General features: G+C 51.6%; 4 protein-coding genes across 4 annotated transcripts; 1 reads left to right on the plus strand and 3 right to left on the minus strand.

Annotated features, from left to right (window-relative positions):
* Window positions 1-431: 431 nt before the first annotated feature.
* ALTATR162_LOCUS4059 (uncharacterized protein) lies at window positions 432-2,485 on the minus strand (the record flags this gene model as incomplete). The annotated part of the gene is made up of 4 exons (XM_043311669.1): window positions 432-518; window positions 573-1,988; window positions 2,044-2,126; window positions 2,176-2,485. 4 exons carry the CDS (start codon window positions 2,483-2,485, stop codon window positions 432-434), a joined length of 1,896 nt encoding a protein of 631 aa, XP_043167604.1.
* Window positions 2,486-3,927: 1,442 nt separating this feature from the next.
* Window positions 3,928-7,240, minus strand: ALTATR162_LOCUS4060 (uncharacterized protein; the record flags this gene model as incomplete). Its single annotated transcript, XM_043311670.1, has 3 exons — window positions 3,928-3,977; window positions 4,509-4,824; window positions 4,877-7,240. 3 exons carry the CDS (start codon window positions 7,238-7,240, stop codon window positions 3,928-3,930), a joined length of 2,730 nt encoding a protein of 909 aa, XP_043167605.1.
* A 786-nt stretch (window positions 7,241-8,026) lies between these two features.
* Window positions 8,027-9,197, minus strand: ALTATR162_LOCUS4061 (uncharacterized protein; the record flags this gene model as incomplete). The annotated part of the gene is made up of 2 exons (XM_043311671.1): window positions 8,027-9,018; window positions 9,068-9,197. The coding sequence occupies 2 exons, from the start codon at window positions 9,195-9,197 to the stop codon at window positions 8,027-8,029; spliced, it is 1,122 nt and encodes a 373-aa protein (XP_043167606.1).
* A 3,014-nt stretch (window positions 9,198-12,211) lies between these two features.
* ALTATR162_LOCUS4062 (uncharacterized protein) lies at window positions 12,212-12,569 on the plus strand (the record flags this gene model as incomplete). The annotated part of the gene is made up of 2 exons (XM_043311672.1): window positions 12,212-12,292; window positions 12,339-12,569. 2 exons carry the CDS (start codon window positions 12,212-12,214, stop codon window positions 12,567-12,569), a joined length of 312 nt encoding a protein of 103 aa, XP_043167607.1.
* Window positions 12,570-15,687: the final 3,118 nt, after the last annotated feature.

A 15,687-nucleotide genomic window follows, 5' to 3' on the forward strand; every position in this document is an offset into this window, starting at 1 on the left:
GGGGCAGAGAAACAATGCGATATGCATAGCACGGGTATGCAAACGTCTGGATCGCGTATAGAGGCAAATGTACGATGAGGCTTTGATACCAGTGTAATATAATACGCCCAATACATCTTTCTAGATCACAACTCCACTCTTACATCGTCATCAACCATTCATACATTTACAACTATACATAACAAAACCATGAGCAGGAGAGATATCGCACTGACAACGCCCTTTTTTTACTCGATCGTGCATTCCATTTCCCCAAACTTTGGTCATCTTTCCAACCTCTGCGTTCACGCAACTGCCTATACTAAATACACATTTTGGAACAAAGGGGTGAGAAGAGCGTAGAAGCAAGCCGCTTGGAGCAGAGAGAAAACAGTGTAAAGTGGCGTAGATAGGATGGAGAAAGGGTGTATCATGATTCGAACACTGGCAATTTATCGCATGCCACCTGCGCCGAAGCCACCAGCAGCGGCGCCCATGGCACCTAGTCTTGAGGCGAGCTTGGGGTATTTTTCTTGTACCTAGAGGAAGAAATTAGTACTGGTTCGTTTGGACATTTGTATTTTGTGACATACCTCAAGTTGTGTCCTGGTTGCCTCAGCGTAGCTAAGAGCATTGACAATCTCGCCTTCTGTCCTCGACAGCTCGGCCGCACGCTCAAAGTACTTGAGCGCCTCTGTGACCTTCCCTTGTTGCAACAGCAGCTGTGCCATGGTCGCAACAGCAATGTCGCATTCTGGATCGATGATGAGCGCCTTCTCGCACAGCTTCTCAGCATCGTCGAAGTCGTTCTTCCATTGGAAAAGCGCGAGCGCCTTGTTGATGAGGGGTAGGACATTCATGCCGAGGGGCTTGCTGGTCTTCTCCATCTCAACAGCAGTGTCGAACTTCTCGATAGCTTCCTGGTACTTTTGTTGGTCGAGGAGCAGCTCTCCGTAGTAGTTGTATACGTCGGGTACTTGGGAGAAGTTCTTCATGCAGCGGCGGAAAGTGGCCATTGACGAGGCGATGCTACCCATCTTGTATTGTGTGACACCGAGTTGGATGTGCGAGAAGATGAAGTCCTTGTCGAGATCAATCGACTTCTGGTAGTCCTTTGCGGCCTCACCGAACTCGGACTTGATGAAATGTAGTTGTGCGCGGTGGTAGAAGATGTCGGGATCGCTGGAGTTCTGTTCGAGGGCGGCGGCAAAGTCGGCTTCGGCGGCTTCTGGGTTGGCAAGCTCCAAGTGCATGCTGGCGCGCTTGATGAAGCTCTGTGTTAGTGTGGGCTGGAGCTCAATGCTCTTATCCATGTCCTTGAGCGCGTCCTCGTTGTCACCCTTGAGGTAACTAAAGGTTCCACGCATGTTATACGCGAACGCTTCGTGCTCGCCAAGGTCTCCAAGCTCGACTGCGCGGTCGAAAGCTGCTGCTGCCTCGGTGTATCCATCACCGGTCTTTGTTGCCATGGCCTTCAGACCCTTGCGCAGCTGACCCTTTCCGCTTTCCTCATCAAGTTCAGCATCGTCTTCGAGGCCCTCTGGTGTTGGCTTCGGTCGGAAGCTCTGGAGGTAGTTTGTGACGAAAGTTGGGCTGGGCAGCTTCTTCTCCTTGGAAGCGAGAATGGCCTTGCCCTTGGCGTCGGCGACCTTCTTCAACAGACGCTCAACGCTCTGTGCGCTGCTCTCGTTGCGGAAGCCATCGATGATGCAGCTCGCAGTGTAGTCGAGAAGGGCTTCGCTGTTGCGCTCGACTTGTTCGTATGCGTTTGCTCGTCGGTTAAGCGCCTTTACGTATTCGTTGTCAAGGTTGATAGCGGCGGTGGTGTCCTCGATGACCTTGTCCCACTCAGACATGGCATTGTAGCATGCGGCGCGGTTCGAGTAGAAGACGGGATCTTGCTTGCAAAGGATGGCCTTGCCGTACAGGTCGATGGCACGGTTGTAGTCCTTGGAGCCGTAGGCCTTGTTGCCTGCAGCCTTGAGTTTTGCAGCATAGTCTTTACGGTCCTGCGACTCGTTAGCACTGAGAGGTCAAAGTGGTGATGTTGAGAAGATGTCGCACCTCGTCTGATAATGCTCCCACGCTGTTCTCGTCAACCTCTGGGAGCTGGTCTTCCGTTGTTTCCGCTACAGATGCCTTCTTCTCTATTACCTAATCAGTCTATGGCCTTGTTAGAGTTGTGCATCCACCTACCAGACTCTGCAGATGCCTTGTCAGGCGCTGAGTCCTTCTCAGCCCTCTCCTTTGCGCGCTTGCGCTCGCGTTGCCTCTTGCGCTTTGTCGCCGCCGTGTCTGCCGCGCTATCTCTTGAATCATTTGAGAAGTAGTAGACAGCACCACCAGCACCCACGACCAGCGTTATGCCCGCAATCGTGTAAACGACTCCCTTGTTCTCCGAAGCCCAATTCGACAATCGGTCCCATAGCGAGTTGTTGGTGTCGACGGGAATCTGTACAGGGAAAGGCCCTGGGCCCTGCGGTGCAGGTGCATTCACGGGCGCCATGGCCGGTGTATTCGAGGGTATATTAGGTAGATGGAGGTGTAGAGAGCCCGATATCGTAGTGCTCAATGGCGTTGGGCGGATGTGTGTTGAGTCGCAGAAATTTGGGCTAGGGCAAGCTTTGATGTGCAACGACGTGAGCGCTCCTCATGTGGCTCGGGCGGCCCGCGCGAAACGTCATCAGCGAACAACACCGTTTCAACGACCCACCTTGCCTCTGACTTTCACTGCCTTTCAGCCTTTCTCAACACGAGTATTGTAAAATGACACAGCAGCTAAGAAATACCGGGCTCCTTCGCGCGGTATGATCTGTTTTTACCTTTGTTCGACTCAGTTCTCAGTCCCATGCTTGAAGGCGAGACACCATCAGGTTTTGTCCTTGACCCGATAAATCAGACCGTCTCACGGTCCTCTTTGTTCAGGACTTTAGTAACGCCTGTCCAGCTCGGTGATTCTTTACTTGATCTGTTTCGTTTCTACTTGTAACTCTTCGTCGACCATTGGCAAGATGTGTATCTTGCAAAGACTCGGACTCGGACTAACTCTGACAATATCAGTAACCTTGTACGAATAGTCCTCCCATAGACTACTATTAGCCCCACCTCTGGACTAGAGAGATATGCTACAGTCCCAATGTGTCTAACAATGCTGTCAATCTCATCGCCATGGTGATGGACTGGCACGCTGCCAGAACCTCATTCTCATATAATATTTACAGCTGCGCGTAATTCCCAAAGTCTACTATCCTAACTCTAAAGTGACTGATGAACTCTATCAAAGCATTGCCAAGACACGGTTCATGTGGTGGTCGGCGTTCTTGAGACTTCTTGACCAACTGTCTCTGCGATGATAAGAACGTTACTTTTCGAAGACAGCACCCGCCCACATCTGGAGAGCCAAGGGTTTCCACACCACCACCCATGAGCTTGTATTCCACACCGGCCCAGTTACTTACACGTCGAAGCGGGGTATGTGTATCTTCAATTTTGATGATAGGACAAAGAGCCAGCCTCTTCCACTGATTACTGCTTCATTGGTGAAATATGAACGAATCGACGTCAACGGCTCCCTCGGCCTGGCATTAGTGCATGCATATGTTGTATCAGCAAGTGAATCGCGAGAACTCCTCCAGCTTATCGGATTTGTGTACAAAGAGGGAGACAACGTCTCTTATTTCAAGACAGCGTGCAAACAAGTCCAGCATTCTACGAAACAACATTAAACCGCGATAGCTCGAGTAACTTGAATAATCGATCAGACCGAAAGCATCGACAGTAGATGACTAGAAGGGTCGGTGGAGAGCGGATACAAGGGTATCCACAAGGAAGTCATCACTATCCATATGTGTAAGCTTACCTAAAAACACGTACTTTCTGTAGCTGAAGTGAATATCCGGGGTTTGTGACACATTTCGCGTTATTGGGCAAAGTCTGTGGTTATAGTACTTACAGGAATTGAATGCCCTCGCCCTCGGCCCGGTGCTGGCTCTCCTCCACTGCGATTGAGGTGTATGAACGGTTGATGGTGAGCCAAATACCTTTCACTTCACAACGCGGAAAGTGCACAGTATTCGAGAAAGAAGACATGCAGGTCCATCGATCCATTCATTAGGTATAAACATTATATACACGCGCAAAGACATTGCTATGTAAAGTCGAAGCTCACAGCACACTCCTCCTATTAGCCAACTTTTGATACTGCCGCGACGTCCTCGTATGTCCATCTTCCATCTCATAGTCCGCTGACGCTATGCTACCCGGCCTTGCAGTCGCAGAGGCTCTGAGACTTTCTACACCACTTGCTGGCCGAAGCTTTGTCGGTCTGGAGTCTTTCCTGCTTAACCGTCGTTTAATCACCTCGGATATATGAGAGAAATAGTTATTGCTGGCTTTGACCTCTCGTGGGGCGGCTTCGTGTACTGAACCATGGCTATGGGTGTGGCCATGAGTATGTGTATGCACATGCGGGTGCCCGTGATCACCGAGGAGATGTGACTTTTCGCCGGGCTCCATATACAAATGGCTACCTTCATGGTTGACAAACCAGTTCACCATGTATTGTTTGCCTTCTGGGCCACCGCCACAGGATCCGGCGAGAACGTGTGAGGGAGGAGAGTTGACGGCGAGGGCGAAAAGGTTTGGTGGCTCGCAGAAGTCTGTCACCAGTCCGCGATGGAGAATGAAGTAGATAAGGACGAAGATATTCATGGCGAAGACGAGCGCAAGTATGAGTACCCATGCTCTGGAAGCACCAGGCATGCCGCCGGATGCATATTGTTGAGCTTTGAGAGATGCTTTGAAGAATTGAGTTTGGTACTCGTCGAGCATAGGATGTGTATAGTTCTATGGTTCATGTCAGCAAAGGAGACAAGATGGAAAGAAGGAGCTTACGTACCCAGAACGTGACAAAGGGCGTATCTATCATACTTAAGAGCAGGGTACATCCAGCCAAGACGGCTATGGCCTCCCCTATGCTGGGTATCGCATCGCTTAGGTCCACTTTCAGATTTTCAGGATCCGGATCGGTAGGCTTCAATATCAACTGTGTCAAAAGTCTGGAAGTACTCGCATTTGCATCCATGAGACCGGTGCCGAGTGAGAGACTGTTCGCCCAGTCAGTACCTATGTCGCGCCAGTTAGCAACGCCCTTGGTATTGACGCTGACTGACTCTCCCGTCTCGACGAAAGCCATTTTGTCATCAGGTTGTTCGCAAAGTGCTTCCATGGTAGCACCGGATCCTGTGACGTTGTGTCGTGTACTGCATCCCGGCCTCACTGTAAGGTGTATCTTGCATAGTGAAAAGATGCCTGTCCCATCTATACCAACGTCATCTGGCCCACCCTGTCCCAGCAGATAAATCGCAGGTCGTCCCCAGGCGTTGCTAGAATGGTTCAAGATTGTGTTAAAAGAAGAAGGGTATTTGCCGAAGACAGGAGGCGAATTGAGCGTGGTTGTGTCATTGACGTCCCAGCCAAAAATCTCATCCACCACAGTTGTGTTGAATGTGGTCGCGTTATCTCTGATACCGGGGACATTTCCCCATGAAGTGAGGTTGACCTCTTCAGCGTTGGGCCATGTAGCATATACAATAGGCTCTAACTCCGTCGTGTTCATATTGACACATAACACGTTCAAGATTGGTGACGGCACCGAAGCTCGCAATGAGTAAGTTCCTTCAGAGTTCAGCTCTTCAGGTTGCAGAATCCCGTTTCTCTGGTCGCGGGCAGCAGCGAAAACACCCGAGTGGGGCATTGCCATTGTTACGTTGTTGATAGCTCTACCATACTTCTTGGATACCTCAGTGGTATTGATGATGTCGACCCATTGGCCAGTGACCGTGGTGTTTTCGTATAGAAGGCCAAAGCCTTGGGGTCGTAGCTCCTGGATCGCAGTACCGTTGCCGTTTCTGGCTGATAGATCCCAGTCCGAGAGGTAGCGCTGAAAATTGTGGTATCCCTGGCCAGCATGTTCCATTTGTAGGCAAGTCTCTCCTTGAGCCTTCTTATCAGTGCGAATGGGTGTCTGGCACATCTGCTTGAGGTAGTTGATGTTCGCAAAGTCGCTCTTGACCCGGCCAGCCAATACCAGACCGTTGTCCCAGTTGCCATCTCTCAGCATAGGCTGGACAGTAGCTGCAGCCGCGGACGAGTACAGTGTCGCCAGGATAGCGCTCAGTAAACTCAATATACCTAGGAAAGATAGCCCAGCATACTTGGCAGTTTCCCAGTGCGTGATTAGAGTTCCAGGCTGAACAACCCATCTCCACATACTAAGCTCTGAAAGCGTAACCCCTCGACCATGGTCTTTCATGAATGCTCTTCGACTAAGTACCTGTCCAAGAAACGCTACAAAGGCTGTGACAAAGGACAACTCAATAAGCTTAGCCATAACAGTCGTAAGTAGAATAGCATCGGAAGGCGTAATGGGACCGTGACTAGTGATGCGTCGTCCATAGTGAGGTGCGCGGATAGCTAGAGCTAGGAAGATGCCTGAGAACAGGCACGAGAATAACGAAATAACGATCAGAGATAAGTTGAGCCAGGTGAAGCGTGGGTGGTAGAAGTCTCGAGTGGTCGCACATTCATGTGTTGGGCGAAAGTCATTCTCGTATGCCGACTTGATGGATGGTGCTGCCCCACCTCCTCTGAGCCCATCAGTATCAGAGGCATGTATGTATGTCTCATACTCGTTCACACTGGTGTTGCTTTGCTTTGCATTCTTCAGGATGCCCTGCCGAAAGTCTTCGTATGTGCCGACGTCGGGACTGGCTCTGCCTACGTCAGGGCTGAACCTATCTCGTCGCAGATCTGGTGTGGACTCATTCGAGCTTTTAGGAAAGCTTCCAAAGTATGGATCGGCGGAACCTGGAGGCGAGAAGGTGCCAGTGCTCTTTGTGGGCGGGCTCTTAGGGCCAGGACCCACGGCTCGTCGCGGGATGGGTTGTATGCTGACACGTCTGGCAGTCTGGGTAGTCGCACCAGATGCTGCTATGCCCAACCCACTGTCCTTGGCTCGTTGGAAGCTATCCGCGATATCCTCCTCCTCCTCATCCTCTTCCTGTACGATGCTTGGTGTATTGCGGCCGATGGCGGTAGTATCGCTGTGGTGCCGTGCGTAGGTTGGTCGTGCAGGCGGTGGGGTAGCAAGGCCGAGGGTGTGGGAGTTGTTGGAGAAGCCGAGCGATGGCAGTGCAGGTGTGTTGTCTGAGCTCTCAGAAAGATCCGAGGATTCCTGCATGAGTGGCCGGCGATCGACCATGATGCCTGGCGTATAGCGCTCCTCTTTGTTCTTGCCTATGTTTCAGCCTTCTCTTCTTAGGGTGCTCTTGCGATCCGTATTGGCGGGAGGCTGCGTAGGGTCGCGTTTGTACAACCTGGGGCTGAAGGTGAGTGGCTCAGGATAGATGCGACGGGAAGAATTCACAATAGGGACTAAAAGAGATGGGCTGTCGCAACAAAGAGAAACGACATAGTCAGGCCGATCTGTGAAAAGCCTGAGAAGTAAGGCTGGAAAGGATTACTATGACCCGGCTGTCCGCAGTCGTCGCACGCACGTTCAGCTGTCACTGGGCGTCTGCAAGCTATTCGCTTGTGGCGCAGGATTACGGCCCCCAAACTACATCCAGGCCCATCTGCTGTGCCTTGTGGTGGTCCATAGTCTCCATATTACCTCGTCTGACCGGTGTCAATCATTGCTGCTTGCGCTTTGTGAGCGTGTCTAGCCGTTCAGGAAGCTTGACGACGCTTGTCTCTCTTTCCATAGTTTGCAGTGTGCCACGGGCAGTAGAGCAAACAATCAGAGTCAGGTCATGGGTAGGCGACATCAGGGTCTCTTAGTAATCCTGGTGCTGCATGGCGGCCCTTGGTGACAGGCGATCGGGTGCGGCGAGGGGTACGCGCGGTGCCAGGTAGGTTGGAGGTGTTGGTGTTCAGCCGCACGCGTCCCCACAAACTCCCATGCTTCGCGTTGCGAGCTAAGGAAAGCACCAACATTAGAATTCAAGTCATCGGTACCAAACCCCTGGTATTCTGTCACTCTAATATTCTACCCAATAGCCTTGACATGATCATCAACTAAACACTTCCAATCCGCACTGCCATAGTAGACGGTGTGCCCATCATCATGCGTCAGCTGCCCAGTACTCTTCACCGTGTCACCCAGCTGCCAAAACAAATCCGCCGCCATGCCACTATCCTTCAATGACAAACTTGTCTTCTGCCAGCCACCCTCCACAGGACAATGGTCTTCCTTCTTCGGCACCCCATATTCTTCAAACAGACACGGCTTGTTGAGCTTCTTGCAAATCTGCGCATGCGCCTTGATCCAGCCGTCGCCAAACGCATTGCTCACGCCCCAACTGTCAGGGTAGAGATGGAAGGTACCAAAACTAATATTTCCCACCTTCAAGTTTGCCTCCCAGTCGATGCCCTCGCCAAATTGGTAGGGGTAAGAACCATCGCCAGCGAGACCAAAGCCTTCATCGCCAACGGTGATCATGTGGTCTGAGTCGAGAGAGCGGATATAATCGCTCGTTTTGCGGATCCATTCAGTCAATACCGACGTTTGGCAGCCGTTACAGCGGGGCTCGTTGGCAAGTTCCCATGCAAACACAGCGTTGGAGTTGCGATAGCGGCCAACGACGGCTTTGATGTAGCTCTGGTACATACCTTGGCATTTGGCTGCTGTGTACCATTGTGCATTGCTGCTCACACCGCAGGCGGAAAAGTAGGCGGCCATGCCTCCATAGTCTGTCCAGTTGTTTACGAAGTTGATGATGAGTTTGATGCCATGTTTTTCTGCGGCTTTGACTACGGCATCGAGTCGCTGGAGGCCATTTGCGCCCGTGTTGATGGTGGCAGAGGACCCCGAGAAGGACTGGAAGTAGACTGTGCCGGAACCAGGGATAGTCTTGACGTCGTTGAAACCCCATACTCTGAGAATCTTTTGGCCTGAAGTGGCGAGATGACCCATGATCACATCGACATCGTTGTCGTTTGTCAGGAAAGGGATCCAGTAAGAGTTGGTACCAGCATAGTCTGTGATGGTGTGAGCGATGTGGAAGTGATTAGCGGTCTACAAACTCACATTTGGTTACACCGTCAATGTTGAACTTGAGGCCATCGGCTTTTGAGATTGAGGCTCGTGGTGCTAGATCAATTGTTGCAGGTAACGCTGCCGCAGCTGCGCAAAGCGAGAGGATTGAAAGCAGCTTCATGATGCTGAACTGGCAGTTTGCTGTTGGTAGGCGTCCAGCTATGGTGTTCCGAAGAGCACTTATAGGTACTCATCACGACTACAGTCAATACTTACCTGAATCAGAGCGGCACAAGACACTCCGCCTCAAATTAGATTATATGGAAATCGTACATCGAAGCGGCTCTAGTTTGTGGGGTAGCATAGTAGCCAAGGTCGTGGTATAGTCGCAATTGGTGCACTAAAGACGAGTGGGGCTTCCATCCAATTACCATGTTTGGCATGAACGCGACGGACCGACAGACTCCGCATCGCATCTAGTAGACTATTTCTTCCCAAGTGCCATGTGTGAGAGACAAATTTGCAGACTCTGCGACAGCTGCGCAGGACAGGAGGCAATGTTTCTGAATTCCTCCGGTGCTAGCCAACGATGTAATATATCCGTGACGATCTTTCCGGGAACCAGCATCACAATGAAACGCGAATCATATCCGACATACGAAGCGGGGAAAACAAAATAACCATGACTACGCGACCAAGACTTGTCAGTAAGAAGAATCATAAATACTTCTTCTGTATGACGAAAGAAACATTCCAGACTGCAAGTTCATCGAATGTGAACGTAGAATGGACCCGCAAGCTCAGTAGCCTTACTCTTCGACAAGCCCATTCAGCCTCGGGGTATTTGGATGAACCAGGTTTCGCTTCACTGAAGTTTCGGTGAAGAATTCTCAGCGCCCGTTGTGCGTTAAAAGGTAGAATGCATAGGTTGTATACACCCGGTTGGACTGAAACGACCGTGTGCGTCCTGACAAAAACTGGAGGGCGTGATGAGGAGATGAAAACTCGAATGAAGAGCAGCAAGCAAGAAGAACTGTTGCAGAGATAATATGGAAAAGAAGTACTAAGGCTGATCCAGTAATCCGTACGATAATGGGGTTCATTAACCGGTGGCCGCCTGCCGTAAACGCGAGTAGCCCCAGGTTCGGACAATATTGGAAGAACGGAAGAAGTCGTTGAGAAGAAGAAATTTATTATCCGAATCTTCTCTGCTGCCCGCGTTCTCTGGGTTATGTCGAGCATAAGGCTGCAGGATTGCACGTGCGCATTTAACGTCTGCATGCACGTCGTCAAGCTGAGATATTAGTGCCGGTCCTCCCATTTCATGTCCTGGGAAGCGGTACGGTCAAGACCGATTCAATGTGACACAAATCAATGGTGCCGAACCGTGTGCCACTGAACTACTCTGGCACTTCGTGTCGAAGGACCAAGGCAAGGATAGCGATGACCTCATATGGTCCTCCCATCTCCACACTAATGGTCGCGAAAAGGCCTTCGGAAAGGTTCTACCCTGTAATTTCATCGAATTTCTTGCTTTCTCAAAAACCACTGGGTTGGTGTAGCTGGAGGAGATTTGCTGACGAAATGCTGTCCACCAAAGGGCGCCTCGAAACCAAGTACTGTGTGTTAGTCAAGCAGTTCTATCAAGGCGGTGATGGGATGGCAGATGCAATCATGTGGAACGGTCACCTAGCGTGGGGGTTGTTGGAGCTATGCAATATAGTCGAAGTTAACAACGCCGCCAACAGTCAGCAAGTCAGACCTCGATAGTGAGCAACCACCGGTGAGTTTACCTGACGTGGGCGGTGAAACTTGGATTCGAGTCATCCAATAGTGGGACAAAGGATCGGGGTCAAGATCCTTTTGGTAAGAGCTGTGTTGCACCTTTCCAACTCGGAACATGCGTACAGACAGTCGCATGCTCGATGATGCACTCAAGCCTGATCTGGCAGAAATCGCGCATTGTTCCCCATGCCATGCAACCCGCATCTTGCTTATGGGTTGCAGAGAGCTGACTTTGTGTAGCGATGCACAGAACTAAGATCTGAGCTAGTGCTGTCGCGTGGCGTAACCGAAGGTAGCGTTGAGGGCGATGACCACGAGTCTGGTGTTGCTTGTCTTAGTCCCACGCGAGGCGTGGCGTAAGACGTGGGAATCAGTAGTCGAAAGCGCACGGCGTAACTTGCCGTCCCAGTTTAATGCCCCGCAGTGTCGCCGTTGGAGTTAGAAAAGGACATGAGCAGGGACGTCGTACTAAATGAAGCAAGGAGAAGTCTGTCCTGGGGCAGGTTTCAGGCCCAAATTTGAGGATCTGGTTGTGAAAAAAAAATAAGACAAGAGGGCAAAGCAAAGTGTTGTGGTGTATTATTCCACACATCAGCTCTTCTCTAGGATAGCCCTGGAACGTGCTGCACATTGAGGCTCGGGCCGGCTAGGGCCGGAAATGTGACCTGAGCTATCAAGTCTGACCCCGGGTCCGCGTACACGGTTGATCGACCATAGCGGCCGAACGCGTACAGTATCGAATTTTCCGCGCTCGGCTGCGGCAGAGCGTTCTCACTGACAAGGATGCGCACCTCCTGAATAATCTTCGTGTTGGTCAGGCGAAACCACGCGTGACCGATTGCTTTGCGCTGAATGCTGCTCGACGGCCTGTATTGTATTTGTGCTACACATCTCCACAGACGTTGGCCGCAATTAGAAAAACAATCGCATCGTTCATGGAATTACTGAACGTGGTGTTGCCGAAGACTACCGAATGTCCGTGCTGGAACATTCAAATGGGCGTACGGCATGAAATTTGACAGCAGTGGCTGATCGTCCGTCGTCCGCGGCTCACCACCAGGGCAATATGACACGAGAACCAACGTCTCGTAAGAGTATCATAGAAAGACAAGACGCATAAGAAATTGCCGTTCTTACTGGAAGTGCTTTCTGCCAATGACATCCTTTCGAGAATGACGCACAAGCATTTCAGCCACCGCCGATTCCGACTTTCTAAGGCCCGAGCCCTGCGAGCACCGTCGCAGTTCCTCACCTCAGCCTCTCCCAAAACAAAATCTCGCCAAGGCTAGGCGGAAGCGGGGGGTAGACCGCGGTGCCCTAAAATCTCCAACTCCTCTTGCTTCCTGTGATTCCAGAAACTAGCTGGCTCTCTTTGAGCGTCGTTCGTTGTCCCCAGGTCGTCCAGTCGCCATGAGTATTCGGATAAATGCGACGGTGCAAGAGGCCCGAACAGCTGCAAACCACAGCCAGGAACAATGGGACCGATTCTACGTAGGTATGTTCTTGTCGCAAGGGTATGCTTGGCTAACGAGACTAGTTCATAACCAAAGACGAGGCCAGGCAGCTTGCGGAGGCGCACCCTGACTGGAAAAGATGGATCCTCATCCCCGCGAACGAGAAAGAACAAATGCTGGAGAGGATCAATACCCGTCTTCGAGCTGAAGGTATCCCGCCCGTCGAGATGATCATCCTGAAGTGGCGTGTGTCGCAACTTCTTCGAGACATCCAACGGAAATACGGTATGTGCATTGGTGCCCGACTCTGGTGACTCAACTTAGCGGTCGGCTATAGTGACGCTCTATACAAGTACATTAGCTAATCCAGACGATATCGCAGAAGCCGGCAGCATGCTACAAGGCATGCCGGGTACAAGCTCAGGGTCAGGATCAGGATCAGGGTCACCAATACAAGTACAGACGGCCCAGTCGCCTCCGGATAGCAGCGTTCAGTCATCGAGCCCACAGCGAACGGAGTATTCACCAAGCGAGACTCGTCCATACGATCCAATACGGGATGTGTAGAACCTAAGCCATCGGAGGGAATCTGTCTTTTACAGCGCGCGTTCAAAGTCGAGAAAGAAACACCGGACCAACATTTGGTATTCGAGCCTGATACCCCAGCCACAAGGCGCGGTATGGATAACAAGGATAGAGCGAGCTAGCGAAACCACCTCACAATGAGACGGAGCGCGATAGGATTCAGCCAGCTATCTTTGTGCAATCGCTGCGGGAGGCTTCGAGGAGACGCATCGGCAAGAGATATCGATTCGTGAGAAGCCGACTATACGACTGCAGTGCTCGGTGCGGCTACACCGAGCGCATTCGACTCGATCTTGTGTATAGTGCTTTGGTACGTAGCCAAGGCAGTGCTGAGGATGTGGTGCGCCGTCCGACCCAGCTTCTGCCTACTTCCAATATCTTTTGCTTTTCCATGTACCTGCAGTCTTCCACACGTCTCAATTCTCCGACGATGGCTGCTCATTGTTGATTGGCACACAGCCTGCACCTGGTCTTGGCGTGGTGGCTTTTCCGTCCTCGTGCATTGTGCATATGGCCCAATCTCGAAAGAGTCGGAAACAATCTGGTTCTAGACCCTGCGTCAATTTTCCGGTTCTCTCTGGCGTTTTTGTTTTGAAGCTGCGCACTTGCATGTCCTAAACTAAGAACAATGCATTGCAGTGTTGGAAGTTACCACAACTTTATATACTGTGTCGTTCCAAGAAGGCACAACTCATTCGCTGCTAACAGTCGAAGATAGTACCTCTTGTATGTATGTATGTATGGCACGTGCCAACGTCGTCGCATGGTAAGGACCGATGATCGTGGAGTCGAGGTGTGTGGGCGCAAAGCGGTCTTGTATGACGCAGCTAAGGACAGCCGATCGGTGTGTCCTTTAGAGACTTGATCAGATTCCTTGGTCTTTTGGATGTTCCTGCCGTCGTGTGAGCTGCTCACCATGTAGGTCTAGTCCTTCTCCGTGGCACTCCTACCCATCGCTAGAAGAGCCGGTAATGGATAACCATCGCCTGCAGAATTCAGCGGGCATGCCTGGAGTGTCGCGCCTAAAAGTATGAAGAGGTTAATGGCGTGAACGTCTATTGTCAGCTCGCTGGCGGAGACGCTTTTGCGGGAGCGTCGTGACATTAGAGAGGAGTCGCACGCTGGTGTGGCAACCAAGCCACCGTGTCGGTGAACATGGGCAGGTATGGCATCTTAGATGTCGACAACGAGTTGGATGATGGCTCGATGATGAAGATGAAAAGGTCGTGAAGGCTGGTGACAGATTGTGTCCGACGTGACTGCCTCCAAAGTATGGTACCCTAGCAACTAGTACTCCCCTCATCCATGTCAAAGGGCAGCCACACCCACATCCCTTCTTCAAACTCTTGTGGGCAGTGGCCTTCTGTACCCTCTACATCTCCCCGCCCTGTTGAACGGACTGCAACACGCGCTATGCACTCCACTATTACGCGTCTTCACTTGGAGTGAATTGGGTGGCACAGTCGCCACTACCCGCATGGCTGTATCGCGTCTACCAGCTCCTTTCACATCGACATCTAGACGGCCACTTGGACGTATGCTCGCATTTCTCGAATTCGAAATCCAACCAACTCGGGAATTCCGCTAGAGGATGCTCCAACAGGACCGAGCCTTGTGCGAACCGACGAAACACATTGCGCGCCTAGAACATTATTGGCGATGGCTGAAGGCTTTCCTGCAGCCCAGCATATATCATCTATGATATCAGTTAGTTTTGGCCTTGTGCAAGAAGCTCTGTTCCTTGCTCAAGAGTCGTTCACTCCGGTGAGCTGCCAAGACCCACAAAGGACGAGCACTAGCCGCCGTTAGACAAATGCTCTCTTCTGTAGGCTGCTCCAACACCGGCCATACTCCCCTTCAGAGTTTACGCTGCGTTCTCCATGCTGTGAGCCTTATCGCGAGCTGCGAACTGGTGCTCTCCATGGGATTATCCATAGTCCACGATAGCCGTTAGGATGAGATTGCTGGGCCGTGGCGACTATATGCCTCTCCCTGGCGAGACTCCCGAACAGCAGCGGTAAGTGGAACTCACGAACGTATCGTATATTGACTGTAGGCTTCCGTATGGTGATACGACCGTGGCGCAGCAGAGTGACATGAGAGATCTTGTCTCTACGACGTGCACTTTCATCGTAGCAACGAGGCGGACCGCTCGATGACCCCTCCACGAAGCGAACGTAGCTCCGTCAACAATACACTTCACTGCAGACGTGTATCCACCGTATCCACCTCGAACCCGACGTGCCTATGTCGAAGGCTCCACTCGCACCGCATTACGATCACGCGAATATGCTCGGTAGCTCGGCTTTGACGGCCACATACATTTTCTGGTGGAATGCAGAGTAGTGCTGTCCAGATGGCTGGGCTCAGCATCTGCTGTTGGGCTGGGCTTGATACCTACCAGGCGCAGCTCCATGTACCCTGGTGGAGCCTGATGCAGGAGTAAGCTACATGCTGCATCTGACAGCACATAGCTTGCTGTAGCCACACCATAACAGAGATGAGGACAGGTCTGTACAAAACGACTCTCGTCTTTAGCTCTCTGCTACATCGTCTGCGCTCCATGCTATACTCTGGTCTGTGTTATCGTCTGGTGTGGAAGCTCCTTCTGGTAAGGACAAAAGCAGCTCTTTGCAGTCTTCGCCCGAAGACTCGGTCTCGTTAGCTCGGACTGCCGCTTCGGCTCTTCCGCTCTGCCACTCTGCCATGTCCACAATACAGAGATTATGCTATGTCCAATGAAGCCATGGAGCGGCAAGCATACGCTCACACTATACCCACTGAGCATCGTCGCTACCAGTTTGCGCTAGGGCTTGCTGCCACTGCTGCATGCATCAATAATACGGC

This window comes from Alternaria atra (genome assembly GCF_907166805.1).
Source record: "Alternaria atra isolate CS162 genome assembly, contig: 23, whole genome shotgun sequence".
Classification (NCBI taxonomy): domain Eukaryota; kingdom Fungi; phylum Ascomycota; class Dothideomycetes; order Pleosporales; family Pleosporaceae; genus Alternaria; species Alternaria atra.